The sequence below is a fragment of the Taudactylus pleione genome, unplaced genomic scaffold, assembly GCF_031769625.1.
Source record: "Taudactylus pleione unplaced genomic scaffold, aTauple2 ptg000641l, whole genome shotgun sequence".
Classification (NCBI taxonomy): Eukaryota; Metazoa; Chordata; class Amphibia; order Anura; family Myobatrachidae; genus Taudactylus; species Taudactylus pleione.
In genome coordinates this window covers 207,990-232,922 of record NW_028285043.1, presented here as the reverse complement: position 1 = coordinate 232,922, position 24,933 = coordinate 207,990, and the positions used below count along the sequence as shown (strand labels likewise).

General features: G+C 48.1%; 1 protein-coding gene across 1 annotated transcript in view; it reads left to right on the top strand.

Annotated features, from left to right (window-relative positions):
• Positions 1–24,933, top strand: part of LOC148479044 (calcium homeostasis endoplasmic reticulum protein-like) — a 55,279-nt gene that overhangs the window by 5,669 nt on the left and 24,677 nt on the right. The window contains exons 5-11 of the mRNA XM_088455009.1: positions 9,501–9,652; positions 12,344–12,455; positions 13,892–13,981; positions 14,230–14,434; positions 14,575–14,753; positions 15,078–15,510; positions 16,991–17,229. Coding sequence (XP_088311135.1) covers positions 9,501–9,652; positions 12,344–12,455; positions 13,892–13,981; positions 14,230–14,434; positions 14,575–14,753; positions 15,078–15,510; positions 16,991–17,229 — 1,410 coding nt within the window. The remainder of the gene's footprint in view (positions 1–9,500; positions 9,653–12,343; positions 12,456–13,891; positions 13,982–14,229; positions 14,435–14,574; positions 14,754–15,077; positions 15,511–16,990; positions 17,230–24,933) is intronic.

The window sequence follows — 24,933 nt, the reverse complement described above, 5'->3', positions numbered from 1 at the left end:
CCTTAAGGATGCTACGGACCGCAAGGTAGAAATCTGCCTGAAGTCCGCTTATTCCCTTGCAGGGGGGGCAGCACGGCCGGCTATGGCCATTTGCTGGGTTGCCAGAGCGATGGAGCGCTGGGCGGATTCATTAGAGGCTTCTTTTGAATCCGACTGTCCGGCCGAACAGGCGGAGTTGATTGGCAATCTCCGTGATTCGGCCACCTACATCAACGAGGCGGCTCTAGACATTAGTACTCTGGTGTCTAGAATTTCTTCAGCAGCGGTAGCTGCTCGTCGCACCTTGTGGCTGCGATCCTGGAAGGCGGACGCAGATTCCAAGAAGGGTCTGGAAGCGTTGCCGTTTACCGGAGAAGTTCTCTTCGGTCCGGATCTGGATAAGATTGTGGCCACGCTGGCGGCAGCCAAATCTGCTTGTCTCCCGTCGGCCGCTGCTCCTTCTGGTTCGGGACCATCGTCCTTTCGGTCATCTAGGGCCCAGGGCAGGCCCAAACCACAGTTGTTTCCTCGACAGGCTGGCCCTAAGAAATCGGTCAAGCCCCGGAAGCAGGCATGGAGTACCAGACGTCCGGCCCCCAAGCCAGATGACAAGCCTGCGGCCTGACGGTCCGGGCCTCCCTTTGGGGGATCCCAGGGTGGGAGGCCGCCTGCTACAGTTCGCCCAGTGTTGGTCGACCATTACGACAGACACTTGGGTTCTGGAGGTGGTTTCCCACGGATACGCCCTCTCCTTCCGGCACAGACCCCCGGCTCGCTTCTTCACCACGGGTCTCCCATCAGACCGGAACAAGGCTACGGAGCTGCGGAAGGTATTGCACACTATGCTCCAGGCTGGAGTTATAGTGGCTGTTCCATTCTCCCAGAGGGGCCAGGGTTTCTATTCAAATCTATTTTTGGTACAGAAACCCAATGGGTCATATCGTCCGATTCTCAACCTCAAAGCACTCAACAAGTCTTTGCGGGTCCCGAAGTTTCGGATGGAGACCCTACGGTCCATCATTCTGGCGCTGGAACCTGGGGACTACTTGGTGTCATTGGACATACAGGACGCTTACCTGCATGTCCCTATTCTTTTGCGCCATCAACAGTTCCTCAGGTTTGCAATCCGCAGCGACCACTTCCAGTTTCGGGCGTTACCTTTTGGCCTGGCAACAGCACCACGTGTTTTCACCAAGGTGATGGCGGTCATGGCGGCTTCTCTGCGGCTGCAGGGAGTCCGCATGTTGCCGTATTTGGACGACCTGTTATTGGTGGCAGGATCTCCAGAGCTCCTGTTACGCCACTTGGACCTGACCATTGCACTGCTGCAACGGCACGGCTGGCTAATCAACTGGCAGAAGTCCCCTCTAATCCCGTCTCGGAGGATTCTGCATCTTGGAGCCTTATTGGACTCGGGACAGCAAAGGATCTTCGTGACGGAGGACAAGATCTCTGCTTTACAGTCAAGGGTGCGCAGTTGTCTGCACAGCCGCCGGGTGTCCTTACACTCGGCGATGAGGTTACTGGGCTCCATGGTGTCGGTGTTCGACATGGTGGAATACGCCCAGTTTCACTCCAGACCTCTGCAGCACCTGATCCTGTCCAAGTGGAACGGGCTGCCTCAGTCTCTGAAGTTCCAGACGATTGTGCTCACCCAGGAGGTTCGCCTGTCCCTTGCGTGGTGGTTACAGACGACCCACCTCAACAAGGGACGTCCGTTCTGGGTTCCAACTTGGGTCCTGTTGACAACGGACGCCAGTCTTCGGGGCTGGGGAGCAGTTTCGGGTCCACACTTGTTCCAGGGCAGGTGGACGCCGACAGAAGCGGAGCTTCCAATAAATATCTTGGAACTCCGTGCGGTCTTCAATGCTCTCCAGCAGGCACAGCGGTTTCTCCAGGGTCGCCCGGTGCAGGTCCAGTCGGACAACGCTACCACCGTGGCCTACATAAACAGGCAAGGAGGAACTCGCAGTCGGGCGGCTCTCGTAGAGGTCTCTCGGATCCTGGTTTGGGCGGAGCGCAATCTTCCGGCCATATCAGCGGTCTTCATCCCGGGAGTGCTAAATTGGGAGGCGGACTTTCTAAGTCGCCAGGACGTTCATCCGGGGGAATGGTCCCTGCACCCGGACGTTTTTCAACTACTGGTGGACAGGTGGGGTCTTCCAGAAATCGACCTCATGGCGTCCCGGCACAACAACAAGTTGCCGGTGTACGGGTCTCGCACAAGAGACGAAGGGGCGTCTCTGGTGGATGCTCTGTCCGTCCGGTGGACGTTCCGGTTCGCATACCTGTTCCCTCCGGTCTCCCTTCTTCCACGGGTAATCCGGAAATTCAAACAGGAAGGAGGGACGCTCCTGTTGATAGCTCCCGCGTGGCCCAGACGGCACTGGTTCTCAGACCTTCAGGGTCTGTCCGTGGACAGTCCTCTGCGGTTGCCGCTACGACCGGACCTTCTGTCTCAGGGTCCTTGCCTTCACCCGGACCTGACTCGGCTGTCTTTGACGGCGTGGCTGTTGAGACGGCCATGCTGAGGTCCCGGGGGTTTTCCAGCTCTGTGGTGCGTACCATGTTACGAGCTCGGAAACCGTCTTCCGCGAGGATATACCATCGCGTGTGGCATACGTTCTTCCAGTGGTGTCGACCGGGAGGTTATGCACCGCGGGAGTTTCGTCTGTCTCGGATTCTCGCCTTCCTACAAGAGGGACTAGATCATGGGCTTCGCCTTGCTTCTTTGAAGGTACAGGTTTCGGCCCTATCTGTCTGGTTTCACCGTAGGATTGCTACAATCCCGGATGTGCGCACCTTTATGCAGGGTGTTCTCCGCATTCAGCCGCCCTTTGTTCCACCTGTGGCGCCTTGGGATTTGGCTGTGGTCCTGAGGGCTCTCCAAGGACCGCCGTTTGAACCACTGGGCTCAGTGGATCTTAAATGGCTAACAGCTAAGACTGTTTTCCTTCTGGCCATTGCTTCGGCCAGACGTGTTTCTGAGTTAGGGGCTCTTTCTTGTAGACCCCCTTTCTTGGTTTTTTATGGGAACAGGGCAGTGCTCCGCACTCGGCCCGAGTTTCTTCCCAAAGTTGTTTCCCAGTTTCATGTTAACGAGGAAATAGTTGTTCCGGCCTTTAACTCACCGGGTCTTTCCGTGGGTGAGGCCTCTTTGGATGTTGTGCGGGCCTTAAGGACTTATGTTGACCGCACTTCTTCGTTTAGGAAGTCGGACGCTTTGTTTGTCCTCTATGGCTTCCGTAAAAAGGGTTGGCCTGCTTCAAAGCAAACTTTGGCAGCCTGGATCCGTATGGCTATTTCTGAAGCTTATCTTCATGAAGACCTACCGGTCCCTCCTTCTCTGAAGGCTCATTCCACTAGGTCTGTGGGTCCTTCGTGGGCAGCTCGACGTGGTGCCTCGGCAGTTCAGATCTGCAAGGCTGCTACGTGGTCTTCTGTCCATACCTTCGTGAGGTATTACAGGTTTGACACCTTCGCCTCTCAGGATGCTTCCTTCGGGCGGCGGATTCTCCTTTCTGCACAGGAGCGTCCCCACCCTTAAAGGATACTGCTTTGGGACATCCCCAAGGTATCCTGTGGATACCCTATGGACCCTGAAGTAGAAAATATGAGATATGGTAAGAACTTACCCTTGTTATCTCTATTTCTACGAAGTCCATAGGGTTCCACAGGACTCCCGCCCTGTCGCACCTGTGCTGCAGATGGGCTTTGCTCTGGTCACCGGTTTTCCGTCTCCCTCTGGTGAGAATGTGATTCTTGTATGTGTCCAGATCTTTGTTCTCTCTCTTCCTTCTCCTCCTCCGGCCTATGGCTTGGTAACTAACTGAGGTGCCTTGGCCCGGGGGCGGGGTATAGGAGGGGGACCTAGTGCATCCTGGGAGGCTGAAAGCTTAACTCTTTGGTGCCCTGCGACTGACGTCACACCTATACCCCAAGGTATCCTGTGGAACCCTATGGACTTCGTAGAAATAGAGATAACAAGGGTAAGTTCTTACCATATCTCATATTTTCCCTTTTTTTCTGACTTTGCACTAACATACTGTACATGTGTATTCAGGATTTTTCCCAGTACCTCACATCTCTACAATAAATGTATTGGTGAGGGTTGTCACATACAGTTTGTTACTGCACAGTGCCATATTTGTGCTGTGCGCTCCTGCAGGTTGCCCAAGCCTAAGACAGGATCAGTATATTGCATTGCTACTTGTATCCTACATACCCAGTGGTTGCATTATACCCAGTGCCATATTGTGTGCTATACTACTAGTGTTCCCTCTAGCTCCGGCGGCAGGCAGGGCGCCGGAGCTAGAGAGGGCAATCTTGTGCGCGCGCGTCCGAAAAGGGGTTGTGGTTATGAAAAGGGGGCGTGTCTATAAGACGCGTCCCCTTTTCGGCATACTTGGGGGCGTGCCCGGTGCTTACGGACATGCCGGGCAGCCCCCAAGCGCTGCAGAAAGAGAGAATAGATGCCGGGCGCATGCGCCCGGCGTCTATTCTCCGGCGGTGACCGGGTCACCACATGTTTGTCCACCCGCGGGACACTGCGTCCCGCGGGTGAGAACGGCTCCCGCAGGCTGTTAGGGCAGGGCGCTTTTTGCCCTCCTCCTGGAGGGCAGGGTGCTTTTTGCCCTCCAGAAGGAGGGCAGGGCGCCGCGCCCCGCTAAAACAGCCTAGCGGGAACGCTATACTACTGTACAGCTATGTCTAGCAAAGGCAAGAGTAGCAAGCAAGCATCTGCACCCATACTACTATCATGCAAATTATGTGCTGCAGGCTTAAGTGAGGAGGATTTGATACAAGATGGGTTATGTGTTAAATGTTATACTCCACCAGGCCCATCAGACCCCCCAGCTCTTGCACAAGAGCCCCTCTGGGCTTGCTTTTCTCAGGTGTTGGCTACTATTGTGGACCGCCTAGCAGTACCGACTGTAATTCCCCCTATGGGGCTACCACAACAGGCTGTGATTCCCTCTCTGGGGTTGCCACAACAGGTTCAGGCTATACAGGTACCTCCTGTGCCCCCTCCATAGGTAGACATATTCTCTAGCCTGGTACAGAGTCTGGTGGCTACCTCTATAGCCTTTTGAACTATTTTGCAGGGTGAGAAGCCCCTACCCAGTAAGCCTTCTAAGCATTTTGTGTTTTCTTCACAGTCCACGCAGCTCTCAGATTCTGAAGTGTCATCTGAGGAGACAGAATATGCTGTTCTCTCTTAACACTGACTCTCCTCCGGGGGGGGATGAGTCAGTCTAAAATTAATATTCCTGCCTTGGTGCGATCTGTTAGATCCATCTTACTAATAGAAGATGACGAGCCAGCCCCTAACTCAAAGCACCCACTGTTTAAATGACAAAGTGGCATCAGCAGAATTCCTTGTATCGGATCAATTAGCTGAACACATGGCGGCAGCCTGGCAGACGCCTGGTAAGAGGTTTCAGCCCCAAAAATGTCTGACCACCTGTTACCCATTTCCTGCAGCTTACTGTTCAAAATGGGAGACTCCCCCCTGCAGTAGATTCGCATGTTACGCATTTAATTAAAAGCGCTAGGTTACCTATCCCTACAGTATCCTCTTTGGAGGACCCTAGGGATAGAAAGGTTGAATCCTGCCTTAAATCGATATACTCTTTCAGGGGCTGTTGCCCGTCCGACCATGGCTATTGCATGGCTGGCTAAAGCTATAGAGATCTAGGCTGACGCACTTGAAGACTCTTTTTTTCCCTCAGATGCTTCTGGGAATCAGATGTCTTTCATTGCTCACATTCGAGATGCAGCTTCTTGTATTCGAGAAGCGATATTACATGCCAGTCTCCTAACCTCCAGAGTCTCGGCCACGGCAGTATCTGCCCGCCGTACCCTGTGGCTACGCTCATGGAAGGCAGACGCGGACTCCAAGAAAGGCCTAGAAGTGTTACCCTACAATGGGGAGATATTGTTTGGCCCAGACCTTGACAAGATTGCATCAAAAACTGCATTTCTGCATTCAGCAACTACTACTGCAAAGCCTTGGACTACATCTTTTAGGTCCTTTCATCCTCAAGGAAAACCTAAACCTAGTCCTTTCCTAGGCAGTCTGCTTCCTCTAGGGCCGCCAAGCCCAGGACCAAGCAGGCCTGGACCACCAGACGCCCTGCTTCAAAATCCGAGGATAAGCTCTCGGCATGACTGGACGGGCCTCCCTATGGGGGATCCCAGAGTGGGAGGCCGACTTCTTCAGTTTGCCCAGTGCTGGTGTCAAACCACCACGGATGCATGGGTAAGAAAAGACTTCTCTCATGGGTACGTCCTCTCATTTCTTTGACTGCCACCCCAACAGTTTTTCTACAAAGGCCCTCCTTCAGACCTAAGCAAGACCTTGCAAATCCAGAAAGCCATACAGTCTTTGCTGCAAGCAGGGGTAATTGTGCCAGTCCCGCTATCTCAGCTGGGGACCGGTTACTATTCCACACTTTCTGGTTCAGAAGACGAATGGGTCTCATCGGCCTATCCTCAACCTCAAATCCCTGAACAAATTCCTCAGGGTACCCAGGTTCAGGCTGGAAACCCTACACTCTATCATCCTAGCTATGGAGCCTGGGGATTTTATGGTATCTCTGGATATTCAGGACGCGTACCTATAGCGCCCTCACATCAGCGATATCTCTGGTTTGCTATACTACAGCAACACTTCCAATTTCAGGCTCTGCCCTTCGGACTATCCACAGCTCAATGGGTGTTTACCAGAATTATGGCTATCATTGCGACCCACCTGCGTGGTCACGGTGTCCAACTATTACCATATCTGGACGACCTCCTGCTCTTAGCAGGATCCCTAGAAGTGCTTCACCGCCATCTACGGCTAACCATTGCTTTCCTTCACAAGCACAGATGGCTAATCAACTGGAAAAAGTTCTCCCTGAATCCCTCACAGCGAATGATTTATCCCGGAGCCCTGCTGGATTCTCAGGTTCAGAGAATCTTTCTGGCATCAGACAAGATCTCCACACTTCAACTATGAGTGCGCAGATGTCTCCACAGTCGCCGGGTGTCGATCCACGGTGTCCACCTTTGATATGGTGGAGTATTTGAAGTTCCATTCCAGGCCTTTGCAAAGGCTGATCCTCTCCTGGTGGAACGGGTTACCTCATCGGAACAAAGCTCAGACAATGGTACTCTCTCTGTCCCTCTCTTTGTGGCTATAGACACACTCCTTTTTCAGGGTCGCTGGACTTCGGTCGAATTCAACCCTGCTAATCAACATATTGGACCTTCAAACTGTCTACAGGGTCCCCATACTGGCCAAGTACATGCTTCACGGGAAACCTGTACAGGTACAGTTGGACAATGCCACAACAGTGGCTTACATTAACCATCAAGGAGGCACTCTAAGTCGGGCAGAAGTGTCATGCATTCTGACATGGGCCGAGGGTCACCTTCCGGCCATCTCTGCGGTGTTCATTCCTGGAGTTCTCAATTGGGAAGCAGACTTCCTCAGCCATCACTATGTGCAACCCGGGGAATGGTCTCTTCACAAAGAGGTTTTTCAACTTCTTGTGAGCAGATGGACCTCATGGCCTCCCGACACAATCACAAACTGGCAGTGTACACGTCCAGAACAAGAGATGCCGAGGCAACCTTTGTAGACGCAGTATCAGTGAAGTGGACCTTCCAGTTTGCGTACCTCTTCCCTCTAGTCTCCCTTCCTCAAGTTCTTCGGAAGTTCAAACAAGACGGAGGCACAGTCCTGCTGGTGGCTCCAGCTTGGCCCAGACGTCATTGGTACTCAGATTTTCGGAGTCTCTCCATCGACACTCCGTTCCTGCTGGCTCATCAACCGGACCTGAGTAGTCTGTCTTTGATGGCGTGGCTCTTGAGACATCCCTCCTGAGGTCCAAAGGATTCTCTAGCTCTGTAGTCAAAACTTTGCTCAGAGCGCGCAAGCCAGCCTCTGCTTGGATCTACTACAGAGTGTGGCATACATATTTCCAATGGTGTCGTACCAGAAGCTACGACCCCCAAGTGTTTAGGATTTCCAGAGTCCTGGCCTTCCTTCAAGCTGGATTGGCCCTTGGACTTTGCCTGGCCTCACTGAAAGTGCATGTCTCTGCTCTATCCATTTGGTTCCAGCGTAGACTTGCTCCACTTCCATATGTCCACACCTTCCTCCATATACAACCTCCCTTTTGTCCCTCCATGGGATTTGACAGTAGTGCTTCATGCCCTCCAGGGTCCTCCGTTAGAACCCCTGGATTCTGTGGAACTGAAGTGGCTCACAGCAAAGACTTTTTTTTTTTTTTTTTGCTATGGCATCCGCCAGAAGGGTGTCAGATTTAGGGGCGCTCTCCTGTCACTCCCCATTTCTGATATTCCATCAGGACAGGGCTGTGCTTCAGACTCGCCCAGGTTTCCTTCCTGAAGTAGTTACTAGTTTCCACATTAATGAGGAAATTGTAGTCCCGGCCTTTCAATCCCCAGACCTATTGACAGACAGGTGAGGCCTCCTTGGATGTGGTTCGTGCCCTCAGGATATACGTGGACCGTACCAATTCCCTTCGGAGATCACTCCTTATTTGTGCTCTATGGATTTCACAAGAAGGGATGGCCAGCCAACAAATGGACATTGGCTAGATGGCTTCGAAAGACTATCTCGCAGGCTTACACGCAAGCAGGCCTTCCTGTACCGGCTACTGTTACTGCTCACTCTACTCGTTCTGTGGGTCCTTCGTGGGCAGCTCGCTCTGGCGCCTCAGCTGAACAGCTTTGTAAGGCGGCCACGTGGTCCTCTGTCCATACATTTCAGAGGTTTTATGCCTTTGATACCTTTTGCCTCTCAGGATGCTTCATTTGGGCGCCGGATTCTCCTCTCAGCTCAGGAGCGTCCCCACCCTTAAATGACTGCTTTGGGACATCCCCAAGGTCTCCCTGTGGAGCCCTATGGACCCTGAAGAAGAAAATGAGTAATGGTAAAACTTCTAACTCTTTCTTCGAAGTCCATAGGGTCCACAGGGCACCCGCCCTGACGCACCTGGCTTCATATGGGCTATGTTTCTGGTCACCGGTTTCCCGTCTCCTTCTACGTGAGTGTGTGATTCTTGTATGTACCAGTCTTCTATCTTTTCCTCCTCTGGCCTTTGGCTTGTTACGGACTGAGGTGCCTCTTGTTCGGGGGTGGGGGTTTAGGGGGTTGGACCAGTGCTTCCTAGGAGCTGAAAGCTTTAACCGTGTGGTGCCCGGTCCTCAACCACCACCTACACCCCATGGTCTCCCTATGGACTTCGAAGAAAGAGAGTTAACAAAGGTAAGTTATTGTTTGTTTTTTTTGTTGCATTAAAACAACTTTGTAATCTTTTTTTGAATTAAACACTGCTGTATCAACAGAAGGCAGAAAGACTGTTGAAGATATAATAGAATGAATGGAACGCTTAAAAAAAAAAAAAAATGGCTAGCACAGTGTGATTTTAATGTACTGCTGAAAAAAAGGCTGATTTACTTACAGTGACAATGTCATTTTTAAAGATTTTCTGTTGTGTCCCTAGGCTGGCAAGAATTGGATGTTCAGCAACGCAAAGTCCCCTCAGCACTGTGAGCTTATGGCTGGTCATCTCTGCAATCGTATCACAGCTGAAGGGGCACACTTTGAATTGCGCCTGCATCTTATTTATTTGACGAATGACGTATTACATCACTGGTAAGCAATGCACATTGAAATACATTCATGGGATCTGTACATGCCATTTACACCAGTGCCCTGCATCCATAAAAAATAAAACTGCATGTTTCATCATACATTCTAGCACATAATTAGGACATACACTTTAATATGCTTATATGGGTGGAGAAAATAATGATTGTGAAGACTCCAGTAGGATTTGGTATTAATTTGTATTGTTAAAATTTTAGTTCAAATTAATTATAGAAACTATTTCATTGACCTTTTGGGGTAATGCTTTAATATCCAGGATAAGGCAGTACTGTATTTAACCAGAACTTTCATTGCACCACAAAATAAAACTTGCCTTCATTCCTTTATATATACGCACATACTGTGCTCCAGAATAACTGCCCCTGGTTCAAAGTGGGCATACAATTGTAAGAAATGTGAAAGGTAAACTTTAGCAGCTTTTCTTAATTATGATGACATTTACACAATAGTGTGAATACAGATGTGTCCTTGCTCAATACGCCATGCAGCGCGACATGGTTGGCGTGAGTAAGCCGCCAGGTCCTGTGCATCTCTGCTAGTGTCTCTTTTTTTGGCACAGATGCGTCTAAGTCACACCAGGAGACTGTGTTGATTAATTTGATATGTGACACTTGTATATCTGTGTGTAGATGGAAAAAGCTGCGGGGGCTGCATCGTAGCACTTCACATGCTGATTGAGAGACTCAGTCGCACACCAATATACAAGTGTTACATATCAAATTATTCAGTGATTGCAAGCAATATAGCGCATATTTAAGCTCAACAGGCACTAAGGGACCTAGTTTTTAAAAGTCCATGGGTCCTGTAGGACGCGCTGTGTGTGTGCCGCAGCTGCCGACCCAGTGACTTACATCAGTGTATCCCAACCAATGACCGCGGGCAGGAGCGTCTCATCATCCAATTGGTGTCTGAGACCTGCGTCACATGACGCCGCTGGGCTCTCTCCCCTCTCCTCACGGATCTTTGAGGTGGAGCTGAGCCGCTATTTTACCTTCAGCAGCTCCCAGTTCCCTGCGCCTCGCAGGCGGGCTGACGGTGTGTCCTCCATGCTCAGGTCTGCTGACACCCCCGGGCCATCCTCCACCAGCCAGGTCACTGAATTTTGGGATGATCGGCAGTTGCGAGCAAGCTGTAACTTCAAAGACACTGCATAAACCGATACATGGAAGCCAACGGCCCGCCCGTAAGTGGTACGTATCCATGGGTAATAGCAATCCCTCTACAGCCTCTGCTTACTGGAGCTTACAGCACACTAGAGTAGGATCAGCCTTATGGCATAATGTAAAGATCAGCCCTGAATAATCAATACTAAACCTTGCTACATAGCAATCATTATAAATATCACTCCAGAGGATTACTGTGACATACACTTGGCAGTGTTGACATTAGGGCTAGGAATACTGCAAAATGGATTATAACATGTAACAAGCTGCCAATCATATAATTTGCTTTAAGCAGATATAGGGGGGAGTCAGGGTGCTGCATAATACAGCACTCCCGCTGCAGCCTCTGCAGTTGTACTCTTAAATACAGCACAAATAGCGCTGATATCTGGGGACTGATTTAACTCCGAACCCACTCATCCGTAAGCCGGCGACCACTATATTACTTGCCTCGCCAGGAGCGTAAACCACACTGTTTATCCAGGATTATTCAGACATTGAGACTGCACCATCAGCCATTTACTTTTTCCAACAAGGGTGCTGCTCCCGCACCTTGCCTCAGCCTATACCCTCCTCGTTAGAAAGCCCCATAACCCCCTCTTTGCCCCCCAGTACTGCGCCAGCTGCTATCTACCCTTGCTCCCTCTTTGCCTTGCAGCACTGTCACTTACACTGTCTGCACTGCCCGCTTTACTCACCCCCAGCACTGCCCGCCCTATGCACCTTTACCTACAGTTCTACCCCAACTTTTCTCTGCCTTTACCCCCAGCTCTACCCCAACTACCGCCTGCCCCCAGAACTGTTCCAACTCCTGCCTGCCCTCACCCCCCATAATGTGATTGGACCCAGAATCCGCGAAGTAGGACCCCGATTTTTTTTGTCCCCGGGACCCACAATTTTTTTTTTTTTTTTTCTCTCAGCACGATTACTGAATCAGTAGTGTGTCAAGGTGCATCCTAGTCACATCACATTGCTACCTAGATGGCAAAAAAGACGCTCGGCACTAACAGTCTCATGGGACCAGGCGTGCTGAGAAAGGCTGTTGGGCACGACTGCAGCAAAGACGAGTGAGGACACATCAGTATAACTTTGGAGTATTTGTGGGATAACTTACTCCTCCACAGTTATATCTGTGTAATAAGGTGTGGGGAAGTGCAGCATCTCAGAGCAGTGAAGGCCCATGGAAAACTGTTGGTCAGGTACCCTGGCAGTGTGTTGGAACCAAAGGCTGTAACTATAGTCTGGTTACAGTGTATAGTGTCTGCTGCATACAGACTATGGAACACCTATAGCCTCCACAACTCTTACATCAGTATTAAACATGTCTAAGAAAAGGAGCTCCAACTATAACAATTCCTATGCCAGTAGTTCTCCTGAAGTGAGTTTATCCGGATTCTAATAATACATTTTCTGTCTATCAGTAGCATGTAAAAATATACTTTATAACCAAAAGAGTAATGGTAAGCACACATGGTCATGCGGGTACATAAAATAATTCTTGCTTTCCTTGCAGTCAGAGGAAACAAGCGCGGGAACTGTTGGCTGCTCTTCAGAAAGTAGTAGTTCCTATTTACTGTACTAGCTTTCTAGCGGTGGAGGAGGACAAGCAGCAGAAGATTGCACGTGTGAGTATCACTTTAGCCCCAAATCTCAGGTTCGCTCCATCTAATACAAGAGACTACTGACACACCCATTATATCAGCTGGTTTCCTTTTTAAATGACACTTGACCATGCAAAACAGCGGCAGGGTTTGGGAGTTGCTGCAAAGTGGTAGAAAAACGATCCAGGACTGATCAGTAGTTGGTAGATTAGTCTGCAACCAAACACCATGCAGGGGCCTTATTTCTTATTAACTATCCAAGCTTACATGATTATATATAATTAATGCATAGCAGCATTGCATCAGTACTCTATATGATGATCATATTTGCACTATTGCTCCAATTAGTAAATGGTCACTGTATTATAAAATATCATGGATTACACTACATTTTGTCTGTTGTAACAGCCTGTTACAAAGAGAATTATTGTAAAAGGACACATTACCCACTAATGTTGAATACTAAAATATTAAAGAAATATATCAGCAGTAGTGACCAATGTGAACATTAATAGTTAACAAAAAGATTGTAAACAATAAAACTACTCTCAGCGCTAAGCAGTGCCTGACCCAAAACATAATAAACAGTGACCCTTCTGACCCAAAACATATACAGTGTCCTTATAAAACACTGCACATAAGTAAGAATATCTGAAATGAATTACTCTTTGATGGGCACTGTGCTTTCACTTTCCTCTTGTAAGATATCAAATAATCCTTCATGTAAACATGTATAGAAAAAAAAACACAATAGTGCAATAATGACACAATTAAACACCTCAGTGCCAACTGAATAAAACAAGTATCCTTTTACATATTCTTCCACCAATCCTTAGTGTGGCAAATTGCTCTTACTAGCTTAATTTGTTAAATGAGCATATCTCAAGGTATTTTCCTTCACCTTTGAAATTACCAGATAAGGCTCCGTTGAAGTATCATAAAAGAAATTAAATCCAAATATAGCATAGTACCACCAATATGGAGGAAGTTTAAAATGTAATGAATTTATTTATAAAATAAATAAAATGTAACGGCATATCACAAACAGTACCAGATGTAGGTGAGATTAAGTCCTGCGATCTTACTGCACTTGGATTCCCGGGTTGGTCCTTCTGGCATGCTGCTTAAACCCCCTCTGACGCGTTTCGATAAGTAATTTGTCTTTTTATATATATATATATATATATATATATATATATATATGTATGTATATGTGTGTGAGATTACATGGATGTCTTGAATTAACAGGAATAGAGCACCAACTCATTAGATCCTCTTTGTCTGAGTGACATTGGTGACTGCTTTCCCAGTACATCAGTCCCTTCATAAGCTTATTTCCGCTACGGTTGTGATGCCAATGGTTAGCATAGAGAAAAAACAGTGTATGCACACTCTTCTTTACAAGATATGTTGGTGTATACTTTATTCTATAAACATATGCCAAATGATCTCTTCTGTAGTTGCTCCAGCTTTGGGAGAAGAATGGCTACTTTGATGAGGCTACAATTCAGCAACTGCAGAGCCCTGCTCTTGGCTTGGGTCAACACCAGGTAATTCTGTTTATATTTCAACGTTATAAATAATTGTCACAATCCTTTGCTCTTTAGATATATCTTAAGTGATTAGGAGTTTAGTGATGTGTTTGGCCTGACATGGGTAGTATAGAGATCACCTATGCATTCTGTGGCACTTCTGTACCAAATCATATAAAAACTGGGGAGAACTGTTAGTTGCAGGACGACAGTGAATAGTCTTTAAGTGGTCTGACTTCTCATTACCTGTTTTATTGGGTCTCAAGGCTGCTTTACTGGGTGAATACTTCACAGTGGTGCAGCCAATCCTTATGGCATTCCAGCAGCAGATGCAGACCTTGAAAACACAGCAAGAAGAGTTTGTGACTAGTTTAAAGCAACAGCAGCAAATCCAGATCCCAGTGGTGGAGCCAATTCCAGAACCTCCTGCACCAGCTCCTACCCCTGCGCCAGCTCCTGTACCCCCACCAGGTAGCTACTTTTCTATTACTCTTATATAAATTTTTTTTTTTTCTGTTTTTTTTTTTTATATTAATATTACCTTTCTAATAAAAAAAAGGATGCTATCCACACTTTTTCATATGGTTTCTCCCTTGCTCTTTTCTTTATAGAGGATGTGAAGCCGATAATTGTTATCCCTGCTCCATCAGAATTTGAGCCCCCTCCTGGTAGTGTACCAGATCTAGGAGCTGCAGGAACCAGAGGCCCAGCTCCTCATGAACAGATTCCTCCAAATAAACCACCATGGTTTGACCAGCCACAGCCTATAGCTTCCTGGGGCCAGCAGCAGGTATATAAATTGCCACATAGCAAACTAATCTAATTTGAAAACAAATTAAAGCAGAAAATGCAATTTTATTTAGGTTTTTGTGACAATCTAATTTGACAAAATTCAGTCATGCAGGAAGTAGTAGCTATGGTGTCTGATATTTATAAATGAAAGATGCCTATTACCACCTTTCTAGCATGCCTTTTCTGTTTGGGATTAACCTTTGTTTTGCTATATTGGTGTCATTGTCTTAAATTAAACATTTTTTTTTATTGTGTATGTGCCATAGAGAGCAGCACCTTTTTTCTCTGAGGAGAATCCTAAATTGCTTATGTTTTTCCATAGCCATGCGAGCAGCCCCCTTTTCCTCACCACCAGGCTCCTCCTCACTGCCCTCCATGGAACAATAGCCATGAAGGTATGTGGAGTGAGCGTGACCCAAACTGGAATAATGAGCCTGAACCAGCATGGAACAGTCAGAGAGAACCTCCATGGAATAACCAGTTTGATGCCCCCTGGAGCAACCAGCATGATCAGCCACCATGGGGTGTTGGAGCTCAAAGGGATCCACATTTTCGCATGCAGCGCCCACCACACTTTATGGGTCCATTCCCTCCTCACCAACAGCATCCACCCCAATTCAATCAACCACCTCACCCTCACAACTTTAACAGATTTCCGCCACGATTTATGCAGGAGGATTTCCCCCCCTGCCATCCTTTTGAGAGACCACCCTTCCCTCATCGTTTTGATTATCCACAAGGAGACTTTCCTTCAGGTAACCAGTAATTGAAACTACTGTTCAAAGTTTATCAATGGATCGCCTCTCGCACCAATGATAACATGCTCTGTTAACTTTTTCTTTAGTTTTTTTTTTTTTTTTTTTTTGCTTTCTTTTGACACATTTAAAGGCTATCCGCATTTGTGGACTACTTAATGGAAAAAATATGTCCGTAATAAAAATATTAAAGTGCCAACGTATTTTGTAAATAAAACACTTATCCTAACTTTAATCATTGGCTAGGTACATTCTTTCAGGGTGTGTCGAACTCATACTACTTATTACAGCGTTCAGCTAGAGTGTTTAAACCAACAATAAAGATGGGATACTGGTTATATTTACAAAATGGACACTTTGCCTCTTTATCATGTGTAAAGGAAAAAAAAATAGAGCCCATAAATAGTTCAAAGGTGGTCTATTGCTGAAGAATTAATGTTCTTCACCCAATGTGACACTATTAGTGTAGCAACTACATTCACTGTGGTGCACAAATCAGACCAGATCCACCTCTTCATGGCATTAAATATGAACACACAAGGACCAATAGTAAAAAATCAGATCAATAAGAGCCAATTCCATACAAATAATAAAAATAATTATCAACTATATGTACAGAGGTAGGTTTGCAGCACTCCTAACTAGGCGGTGTCTGTGTTACCGCCAAATGAACCAATAAACTGAAAAGACAAAAAATTGGGTAGATTTGATGGAGCCAGATGTACGTAATTAAAATTAAATAAAATTGTTGTTCCTCCTTTTAGTTAATAGAATATATTAGTATAGTCATGTTGGTCAGATACCAGTATTTCTGTGGACTCTGGTTTAAAATGTTATCCAGATTTAAATATCACCTTTCATGAAAGGATTAAGTTACTGCTTCTTTTACAATCCCCATTTCTGGTATATCTGTACCCGGTCTAGCAGGCTGAAAAAAAATCACCAGATTGGCAGTTTGTAAATCAGTCAGTGGATTTTTCTCATTAATAGCCAAGTCCGCTTTCATTATACAGATCCCACTTACTGAGTGCAGACATATATTAGTCTCCTGGCAAACCTATGCAACTCTCGCCTGCCAGAGGCCAATTATCTCGGACGACACATCCAATATGAGGTACATCCAGCAGGAGCACACGCTGAATGCTGAGTTTATGATTGCCGAATTTCTGTCCCTATCTGGCCGTAGCTCACTTTTGCTGTCAGCCAAATTCGGTGGCAGCCCGTGTAAGTATAGTATTTATGGCTCACCTGCTATAAACCAGCCTTAGTGTCAGCAGGTGTCTGAGTGGTATATAAGCCAAATAGTCCAATAACTAGCCAGTCGAGGTGGTTTGATTTTCTGGAGGTCAGTAATCCAAATAGCTCGCAAGTTCTAATGCGTTTTCCGATGCTGCACATCTGTTCATCAGATCGTGATGCTCAGGAAACAGAAAAGTTAATAACTATTGGTGTATTACTATAATATTACTCAAATCCTTAGATATGGGACCACCGCACCATCACCAAGGCCACAGAATGCCCCATCCGAACATGAATGAACATCCTCCATGGGGAGGTCCCCAACACCAAGACTTTGGCCCACCACCACATGGATTTAATGGACAGCCACCTCATATGCGTAGACAAGGACCTCCACATGTTAACCACGATGACCCCAGCCTTGTACCCAATGTCCCTTACTTTGACCTTCCTGCTGGACTTATGGCCCCACTGGTTAAGGTAATTTTGCTTAATCGATCTGCCAAACTCAACCATAAAACACAAGTGGGAATTGAGTGGCTTCAAAACCTTTGACCACTTCAGTGTCAGGGCAACATGTGTATTGCACAACTGGTTTGATCTTTTTTTTTTTTAATCACAGATCTTTGAAAGATACTGGGGGTGGGAAGATATATAAAGCCTTGGAGAGACATCAAGTATCAACCTATCAGCTTCTGTCAGTTTTACAGGCTGTTTGAAAAAATGGCAGGAGCTGATTGGTTGATGCTTTCGCTCTCCAAGGCTTGATACATCTCGACCTATATTTGGCATGTGGTTGCCTCTGATGGTTACATTTTGTAAGAATTGTTTCTGTGGCACAGTTGTCTTGGTGTAATGGGTATTTGCAGGAGGAAAGGTATGGGCTCTCTTCCGGTCAGGTGTTGTCGCAGCTGTAGAGCGGGATGTTGTGCCATTGCCTAGAAACACTTTTGTTCCTATCCAGTCCCTTGTTCAATTACTGAATGAAAAGCTGCAATTAATATTTCTTCTTCCTCAGCTAGGGGCACAGGGATGACAATGGGCATAGCCTGGAGAGAAGAGTCTGGGCATCAAATAGTTTCAAAATGTATTTCCCAGTGGCCCAGACTACCTCACCTCTATACCCTGCCACCGGCAATTTTTTGTATTTATTTTCTTTATAAATATTTTTATTAAAGCAATGAGTGTTACATAGGAAAATAAAGGGATTTTTGTCTTACCTGTAAAATCCTTTTTTTCTGCGTCCATGGGAGACACGGACTGTGGGTGTGTAGGGTAAGATACAGGAGCCTGGGCATCATGGAGTTAACTTATTTTGCAGCAGCAGCTTAGGCTCCTTCTCCTGTACACCCCATCTGAAGCCAATTATTCTTAACAAGCTCAAAGAACAGGAACGGAGAAGAGAAATCTGCATGCACACAGGATCGGGCACACCACCTGTCTAGGAACCATATGCTGGAAGCATAAAACCTCCTGCCAGTCAGGTGCGAGCGGGTGGGTGCCCAGTGTCCCCCATGGACTCAGAAAAAGGATTTTACAGGGAAGACAAAAATCCAATTTTTTTCATTCATCCAATGGGAGACACGGACTGTGGGACGTCCCAAAGCTGTCCATTTAAGGGAGGGAACGCTCCTGTGCTGCGCTAAGAACCAGACGCCCAAAAGCCACATCAGCAAAGGCGAAGGTGTCAAAACTGTAACATTTTATGAAAGTGCTGGCAGAGGCCCTACAAAGTTGCTCGGTAAAGGCACCACGACGAGCCGCCCAAGAGACCCCCCACAGATGTAGTGGAAGTAGCCTTCACCGAAGGCAGAACCGGCTTCTTTTCCAAAAGATAGGCATGACAAATGGTAAGGAGCAACCAACGAGTCAGTTTGTTCTGAAGCTGGCCAGCCTTGAAGTCATAAAGAACAAACAGAGAGTCTAGCTTCAGAAGATCTTTGGTCCGATCAACATAAGTGCGAAGAACCCGGACAACGTCCAGCGTCGAGTCAGTAGAACCTGAAGTTGATAGGGAAGGGGCCACGATCTCCTGGTTGGTATGGAAGCGTAATACTACCTTAGGGAGATAGTACTGACGTGTGCGGAGAACTGCCTGGTCAGGATGGAACACCAGGAAATGTGCACGGTGAGACAATACACCTAAGTCTGAAACTCAGCGGGCTGACGCAATAGCCAGACGGAAACTAGTTTTCCACGTCAGCCAACGCAGATCAATGGAATCAAACTGTTCAAAGGGGGGTTTTTGTAGAACACTTAAAACCAAAGAAAGATCCCACGGCGTTACCGGGGGAACGGAAGGTGACTGAATGTGAAGGAAGGTAGAAACGTCTGAACAGCTGGCGGACAAGCCATTCTGCGCTGAAATACAGAGAGAGCCGACACCTGAATCTTCAAGAAAGCAAGGCGAAGGCCCAGATCAAAACCTGTCTGCAAGAAAGACAAGTCTAGAAAGACAAAACACCAGAGGATCTCGACCGCAAGCAAAAAAGGAAGTCCGCCATACACGATAGTAAATCCTCGCCGAAGAAAGTTTCCGGTCGCGGAGCATGGTCCGGATAACTGAATCTAAAATTTGCGAAGGACATGTGGAGAAGTGCCATCGAAGGAAAGAGGTATACAAGTGGAAATGTCCACTGTACCACAAGTGTGTCCACCACGAAAGCTCCTGGGTCCCTGGATCGGGATTCGTAGAGTGGAAGCTTGTTGTGCTGGGAAGCCATCAAGTCTATGTCTGGATGACCCCATCGATGGATCAGCATCTGGAAAACGGCTGGATGAGAGACCATTCGCCGGAGTGAACATCCTGTCTGCTGAGGAAGTCCGCTTCCCAATTTTGGACTCACGCAATGTAGACCGCAGAGAGTTGGATGGTAGCGTTCCGCCCAACGAAGGATGAGACAGACTTCTTTCATTGCTTCTTGACTCTTGGTACCGCCTTGATGGTTTATGTAGGCGACCGCCGTCGTGTTGTCTGACTGCACCTTCACAGCTCTGTGTTGAAGGAAGGGTTTTGCTTGACTAAGTGCGCGGTATACCGCTCCAAGATATTGATTGGTAGGTTGGTCTCCTGAACTTTCCACCTGCCCTGAAAAGAATGAATGACTGTGACCGCTCCCCAGCCGCAAAGGCTGGCGTCTGTGGTTAGAAGGACCCAATCCTGAATTAGGAATGGATGACACTTGTCGAGATGTGACAACTGGAGCCACCACAGGAGAGAATGATGGACCTCTCTGGACAGAACTAGGGTCTGGGATTTGAGATGCCAGTGGGATCTGTTCCACCGCTGCATAATTTCCCATTGAAGTGGATGGGAATGAAATTGTGCATACTCCCACCATATCGAAGGTGGAGCCCAGTTTGCCCAGAACTCACATGCAGAAATGTATTGAGATTCTTTGCTGTTGAAGGAAAAGTCTGATTTGGGGCTGAAGGGGTGTTATTTTGTCCCTGGGTAGGAAAACTCTCTGAACTCTGGAGTCCAGGAGAGCACCCAGATAGATAATTTCCTGATACTGAGTCAGGCTGGACTTCCGCCATTGTTCAGCCAGCCGTGTGACTGCAATAAGTCCAGGGTGAGGTTGGAGGTGTTCATGAAGAATGTACAGAGACCTGGCTAGCAGGAGAAGGTCGTCTAGGTATGGTAGGATGCGGACTCCTTGGCGGCGAAGGGCAACCGCCATGACTTTCGTGAACACTCGAGGTGCAGTTGATGGGCCAAAAAGCAAAGCCCGAAATTGGAAGCGGTCCCTCAGAATGGCGAACCGGAGGAAACTGATGACCCTCCCTGGGTACTTGTAAGTATGCGTCCTGAATGTCCAAGGAGGCCATGTAATCGCCTGGCTCCATGGCCTGCATGATAGAGCGAAGTGACTCCATTTTGAACCTGGGAACCCTGAGAAACAGGTTGAGTGTTTTCAGGTTGAGGATAGGCCTGAAAGAGCCGTCTGGTTTGGGGACAAGGAACAGATTTGAATAGAAACCCGTCCTCCTCTGGTGAAGAGGGACTGGAACGATCACATTGGAGGCTAAGAGAGTCTTGATGGAAGCCCGAAGGGCGGCCGCCCTTGCCGATGTCGACAGGAGACCCGGTGGAAAAGAATTGAAGTAGAGGGCGTTCCTGAAAAGTCAAAGAATAACCCTGAGACACGATGTTCCTTACCTAGGTGTCCGAGGTTGTTTCCAGCCAGGCATCGGCGAACTGTAGGAGACGACCGCCCGCACTGGAAATTTCCAGGTGGGGACCAACCCCGTGTGCCGCAGGCTTATCGGCTGGTTTAGGGGCCTGACGGCCTCTTTTTTTGGGATTTTTGTTGGAGGATCCCTGAGCTCTGGAAGAAGGTTGACCTCTTGCCTTTCCCTGTGGGCGAAAGGAGAATGGCGTTGCGGAAGGAAGACTAGCAGTCTTTGACAATGCTACTGTGGCCACAATTTTATCCAGTTCGGGGCCAAAGAAAACCTCACCAGAGAACGGGAGAGCCTTGAGCCTTTTTGGGCTCTCCGTCTGCTCTCAAGAATGAAGCCATAGTGCGCGTCTAGCTGCCACGGAGGAAGCAAACACCTTTGAAGATAAGATTCCTGAATCAATGGCGGCCTCGCCCAAATAAGATCCAGCCTTGCTGATGTTGGCTACTAAGGAGAGGAGGTCTGATCAATGAGATCCAGATCTGAGACCTTCCTCCAGGGAATCTGCCCAGCAACCGAGGGCTTTTGCAACCCAAGCTGAGGCAAGAGCTGGAATGTAAAGCTTCCCCAGAATTCATAAAAATGGATTTAAGGAAGTGTTCTAATTTCCTGTCTGTGGGGTCCTTGAGAGAGGTCAAAGTGGGGATGGGAAGTGTGGTTGAGTTCACCTACCTAGTAATATGGGCATCCATGGGGGGGGGGGGGGGGAAGTGATTCCCACTTCTTCCGCTCTTCAGACGGGAAGGGATAAAAAGGTGGTATTTGTTTTGAAACTGAGAACTTTGTATTACGATGCGACCAAACCTCTGCCAAAATACCCTCCAGTAGAGCAGAGGACGGGGGGGGAAGGGGAAACCATTGGCTTCTTTGTCTTACTTTGGAAGATGGGTACTTCCGAAGTCTGAGAAGCATCCAAATCCTTAATGAGTAAGGCAGACTTAACTGCTCTGACCAAAGCATCAACGTCAACCTGAGTGATGTGCTCGTCATGAGCTGAAACAGAATCCACGGCCGATTCCTGCGATAACTCTCCCGAGAAGTTGTCAGATTGGGAATCATAACCTGAAGGGAGAGGCATTAGAACTCTGTGGGGTGCCCTGTGTTTTAGCTGGAGGCTCCAGCATGTGTTGCAGGGAGCTGCAGACCTGCACCAAACCCTGGACCGATTGGGACAGACCCTGAACCCACGATGGTTCCGAGAGGGTTGGTTGCTGGTCCCCAAGGACTGGGTGAGACGATAGTAGCCGGGGACCACCAGAAGATACAGTTGAAGGCAGAGCCATTCGGGAAGCTGCAAGCTGAGTCTCCAACTCCATCATGGTAAGTGACAAAGAGGCTAATCACGCAGACTCTTGTGGGGTCACCATCTTTGAGACAGACCCCTCCAGTGCCTCTGCAGTGCAGCGGTCACAAACACCAGTGGTGGTCCTGAGCCAAGCATGAATTATTTTCTTTGCAGGTGTAGTCACGCAGCACAGGAGAAGTCCTCTCTCGGGAAGCCTCTGCGGAGGTTTCCTTTTGAAGACAGTCTGCAAATGAAAACACACAGTATACTACTAAATGGTGTGTGCGTGCGAGCACTGAACTGACAGACCACAAATCAAGGAATAAGTGGTCTAGTGGAAAAAATTACTGTAGGCCCCAAATGCAATATAGTGACTACAAATGGACAAATAAGTAGGCACAGTGAGAAACTACAAATGGCTATACTGACTATCCAGACAGACAGAAATGTGTACTCTAAATTAACAATAAAAGTTTGACCTAAACTATTAATGGTAAATGTAACCTAACTAACATTAACAGTGCTGCTATTAGGTATGTAACCGACACACAAACATACGGTTAGAATCGGGGGATTTTATGGCATCATTGGACATCCGGATGCCAATTTACATATTCCCATCCAAGTAAGTCACTATTGCTACCTCAGGTTTGCGGTGAAGCACGATCACTTTCAGGCATTGCCATTTGGGCTGTCCATTTTCACAAAGGTCATGGCAGTGTACCTTCAATTCAGGGGTGTCTGAATCCTGTTTTATTTGGACAAACTTTTTCATCTGGCCCAGTCTCGGCTGTTCTGAGAGGCCACGTCCGTCTGATGGTGGATATTCTGCAGTAACACAGATGGTGGAAATTTACCTTGATGCCTTCTCAGGAGATGTTACATTTAGGTGCTTTACTGGATTCCACGGCTCAGCGGGTCTTACTTCCTGCAGACAACAGCATTCCTGTGCTCCCGTCGGCTGTTAATCCACTCCAGTATTCAGATCCTGGGTTCTCTGGTCTCAATCTTCGACATGGTCGAGTTTGCCCTTTCCACTCTTGTCCTCTTCAGCTGGTCATTCTAGCATGGTTGAACAAGTCTCATCTGCAACTCCAAGGCGCAGACTCTTATTCCCCTTAGGGACGTTCGTCTGTGGTGGCTCCTCCAGTCCCACCTGATCAGGGGCCGTCCTTTTTGAATGCAGGACTGGGTCCTACTCTCCACCGACGCAAGTCTTTGGGGGGTGAAGGGCGTTGACATGTCGTCAGATGTTCCAGGGTAGATGGACAGTTGAGTCTCTTGAGGCGTCAATCAACGTCCTGGTGCTCCGAGCAGTATACAGACCACTTTGCCAGGAACAGTTTCTACTCCAGTGTCTTCCTGTCAAAGTACAGTCGGACAATGCGATCGCTGACTCCTACATCAACCACCACGGCGGCTCTCGCAGGCACTGCACAATGATGGATGTCAGTCACATTCTCCACTGGGCAGAGCGTCATCTTCTGCCTCTTCATCCCTGGAGTCCATTATTAGGATGTTCACTCGAGTGAGTGGGCTCTACATCCAGACGTCTTCCAGCTACTGCTGTTGGGGCCTACGGACATAGATATAATGGTGTCTCATCACAACCACCAGTTGCCGAGATATTGTTCCTGCACCAGGGATCCCAATGGTCTAGCTGTACTGGGAACGTTTCCACTTGTATACATCTTTCCCCCAGTCTCGATGATCCTACGGGTCCTCCACAAGTTGGAGGGAGGCACGGTGATCCTCGTGGTGCCAGATTGGACGCGACAAGCTTTGTGCGCGCAGCTCTCTGGCGTCTCAATCAATGCTCCTCCTCTGCGGCCGAAACTTCTGTCTCAGGGCCTGTGCTTCCATCCAGATCTGGTTCGTGTCGCATTGATGGGATGGCACTTCAGACGTCCGTCCTGAGAGCGAAGGGATTTTCCAGAAGGGTCATTCATACCGTGTTTTTTTGCTCAGAAGTCCTCTTTGATGAGAATTTATCATTGCGTTTGGCGGACATACTTTGACCCCAGGTCTTTCCGCCTCTCCCGGGTCCTTTCTTTTCTGCAAGCAGGCCTGGATTTGGGCCTCTGGCTCTCTTCCTTAAAGGTACAGATTTTGGCCCTGACTGTTCTTACAGAGGCAGCTGCACTCTTATCCGATGTTTGGACATTTTTCAGAGTTCTCCAAGTCCAGCCGCCCTTTGTTCTTCCAATGTCTCCCTGGAACTTATCTTTGGTTCTTAGGGCTCTCCAGTCGGTTCCCTTTGAGCCAGTAGTTACAGTGGACATGCGTTGGCTTACGCGGAAGGCTGTCTTCCTGCTTGTCATCGCATTGGCCCGGAGAGTGTACGACTTGAGCGCCTTGTCGGGGTAGCAGTCACCATTCCGTTGTTTGGGATGCCAGCACTCAGAATACCAGTGTCTGAATTCCGGCTCAAATCCCGAACGCCAGCATCCCAACGGTAAGTATTCGGGTTAGGCTGCAGTGCGGGGAGAGTTAGGGCTAGGCTGTGGGAAAGGTGGGTTAGGGTTAGGCTACTTGCGTTCAGGCATCAGGATTTTGGCTGTCGGGATGCCATGGTCTGTTTACTGACCATAGGCAACCCGTACCCAACCACCTTGTTGTGTCACTCCCCGTTTCACATTAACCAGGAGATCATGGTCCCGTCTTTTCAGCGTTCCAGATTTTTCCCCGGAGCAAGCCTCTTTAGATTTTTGCGG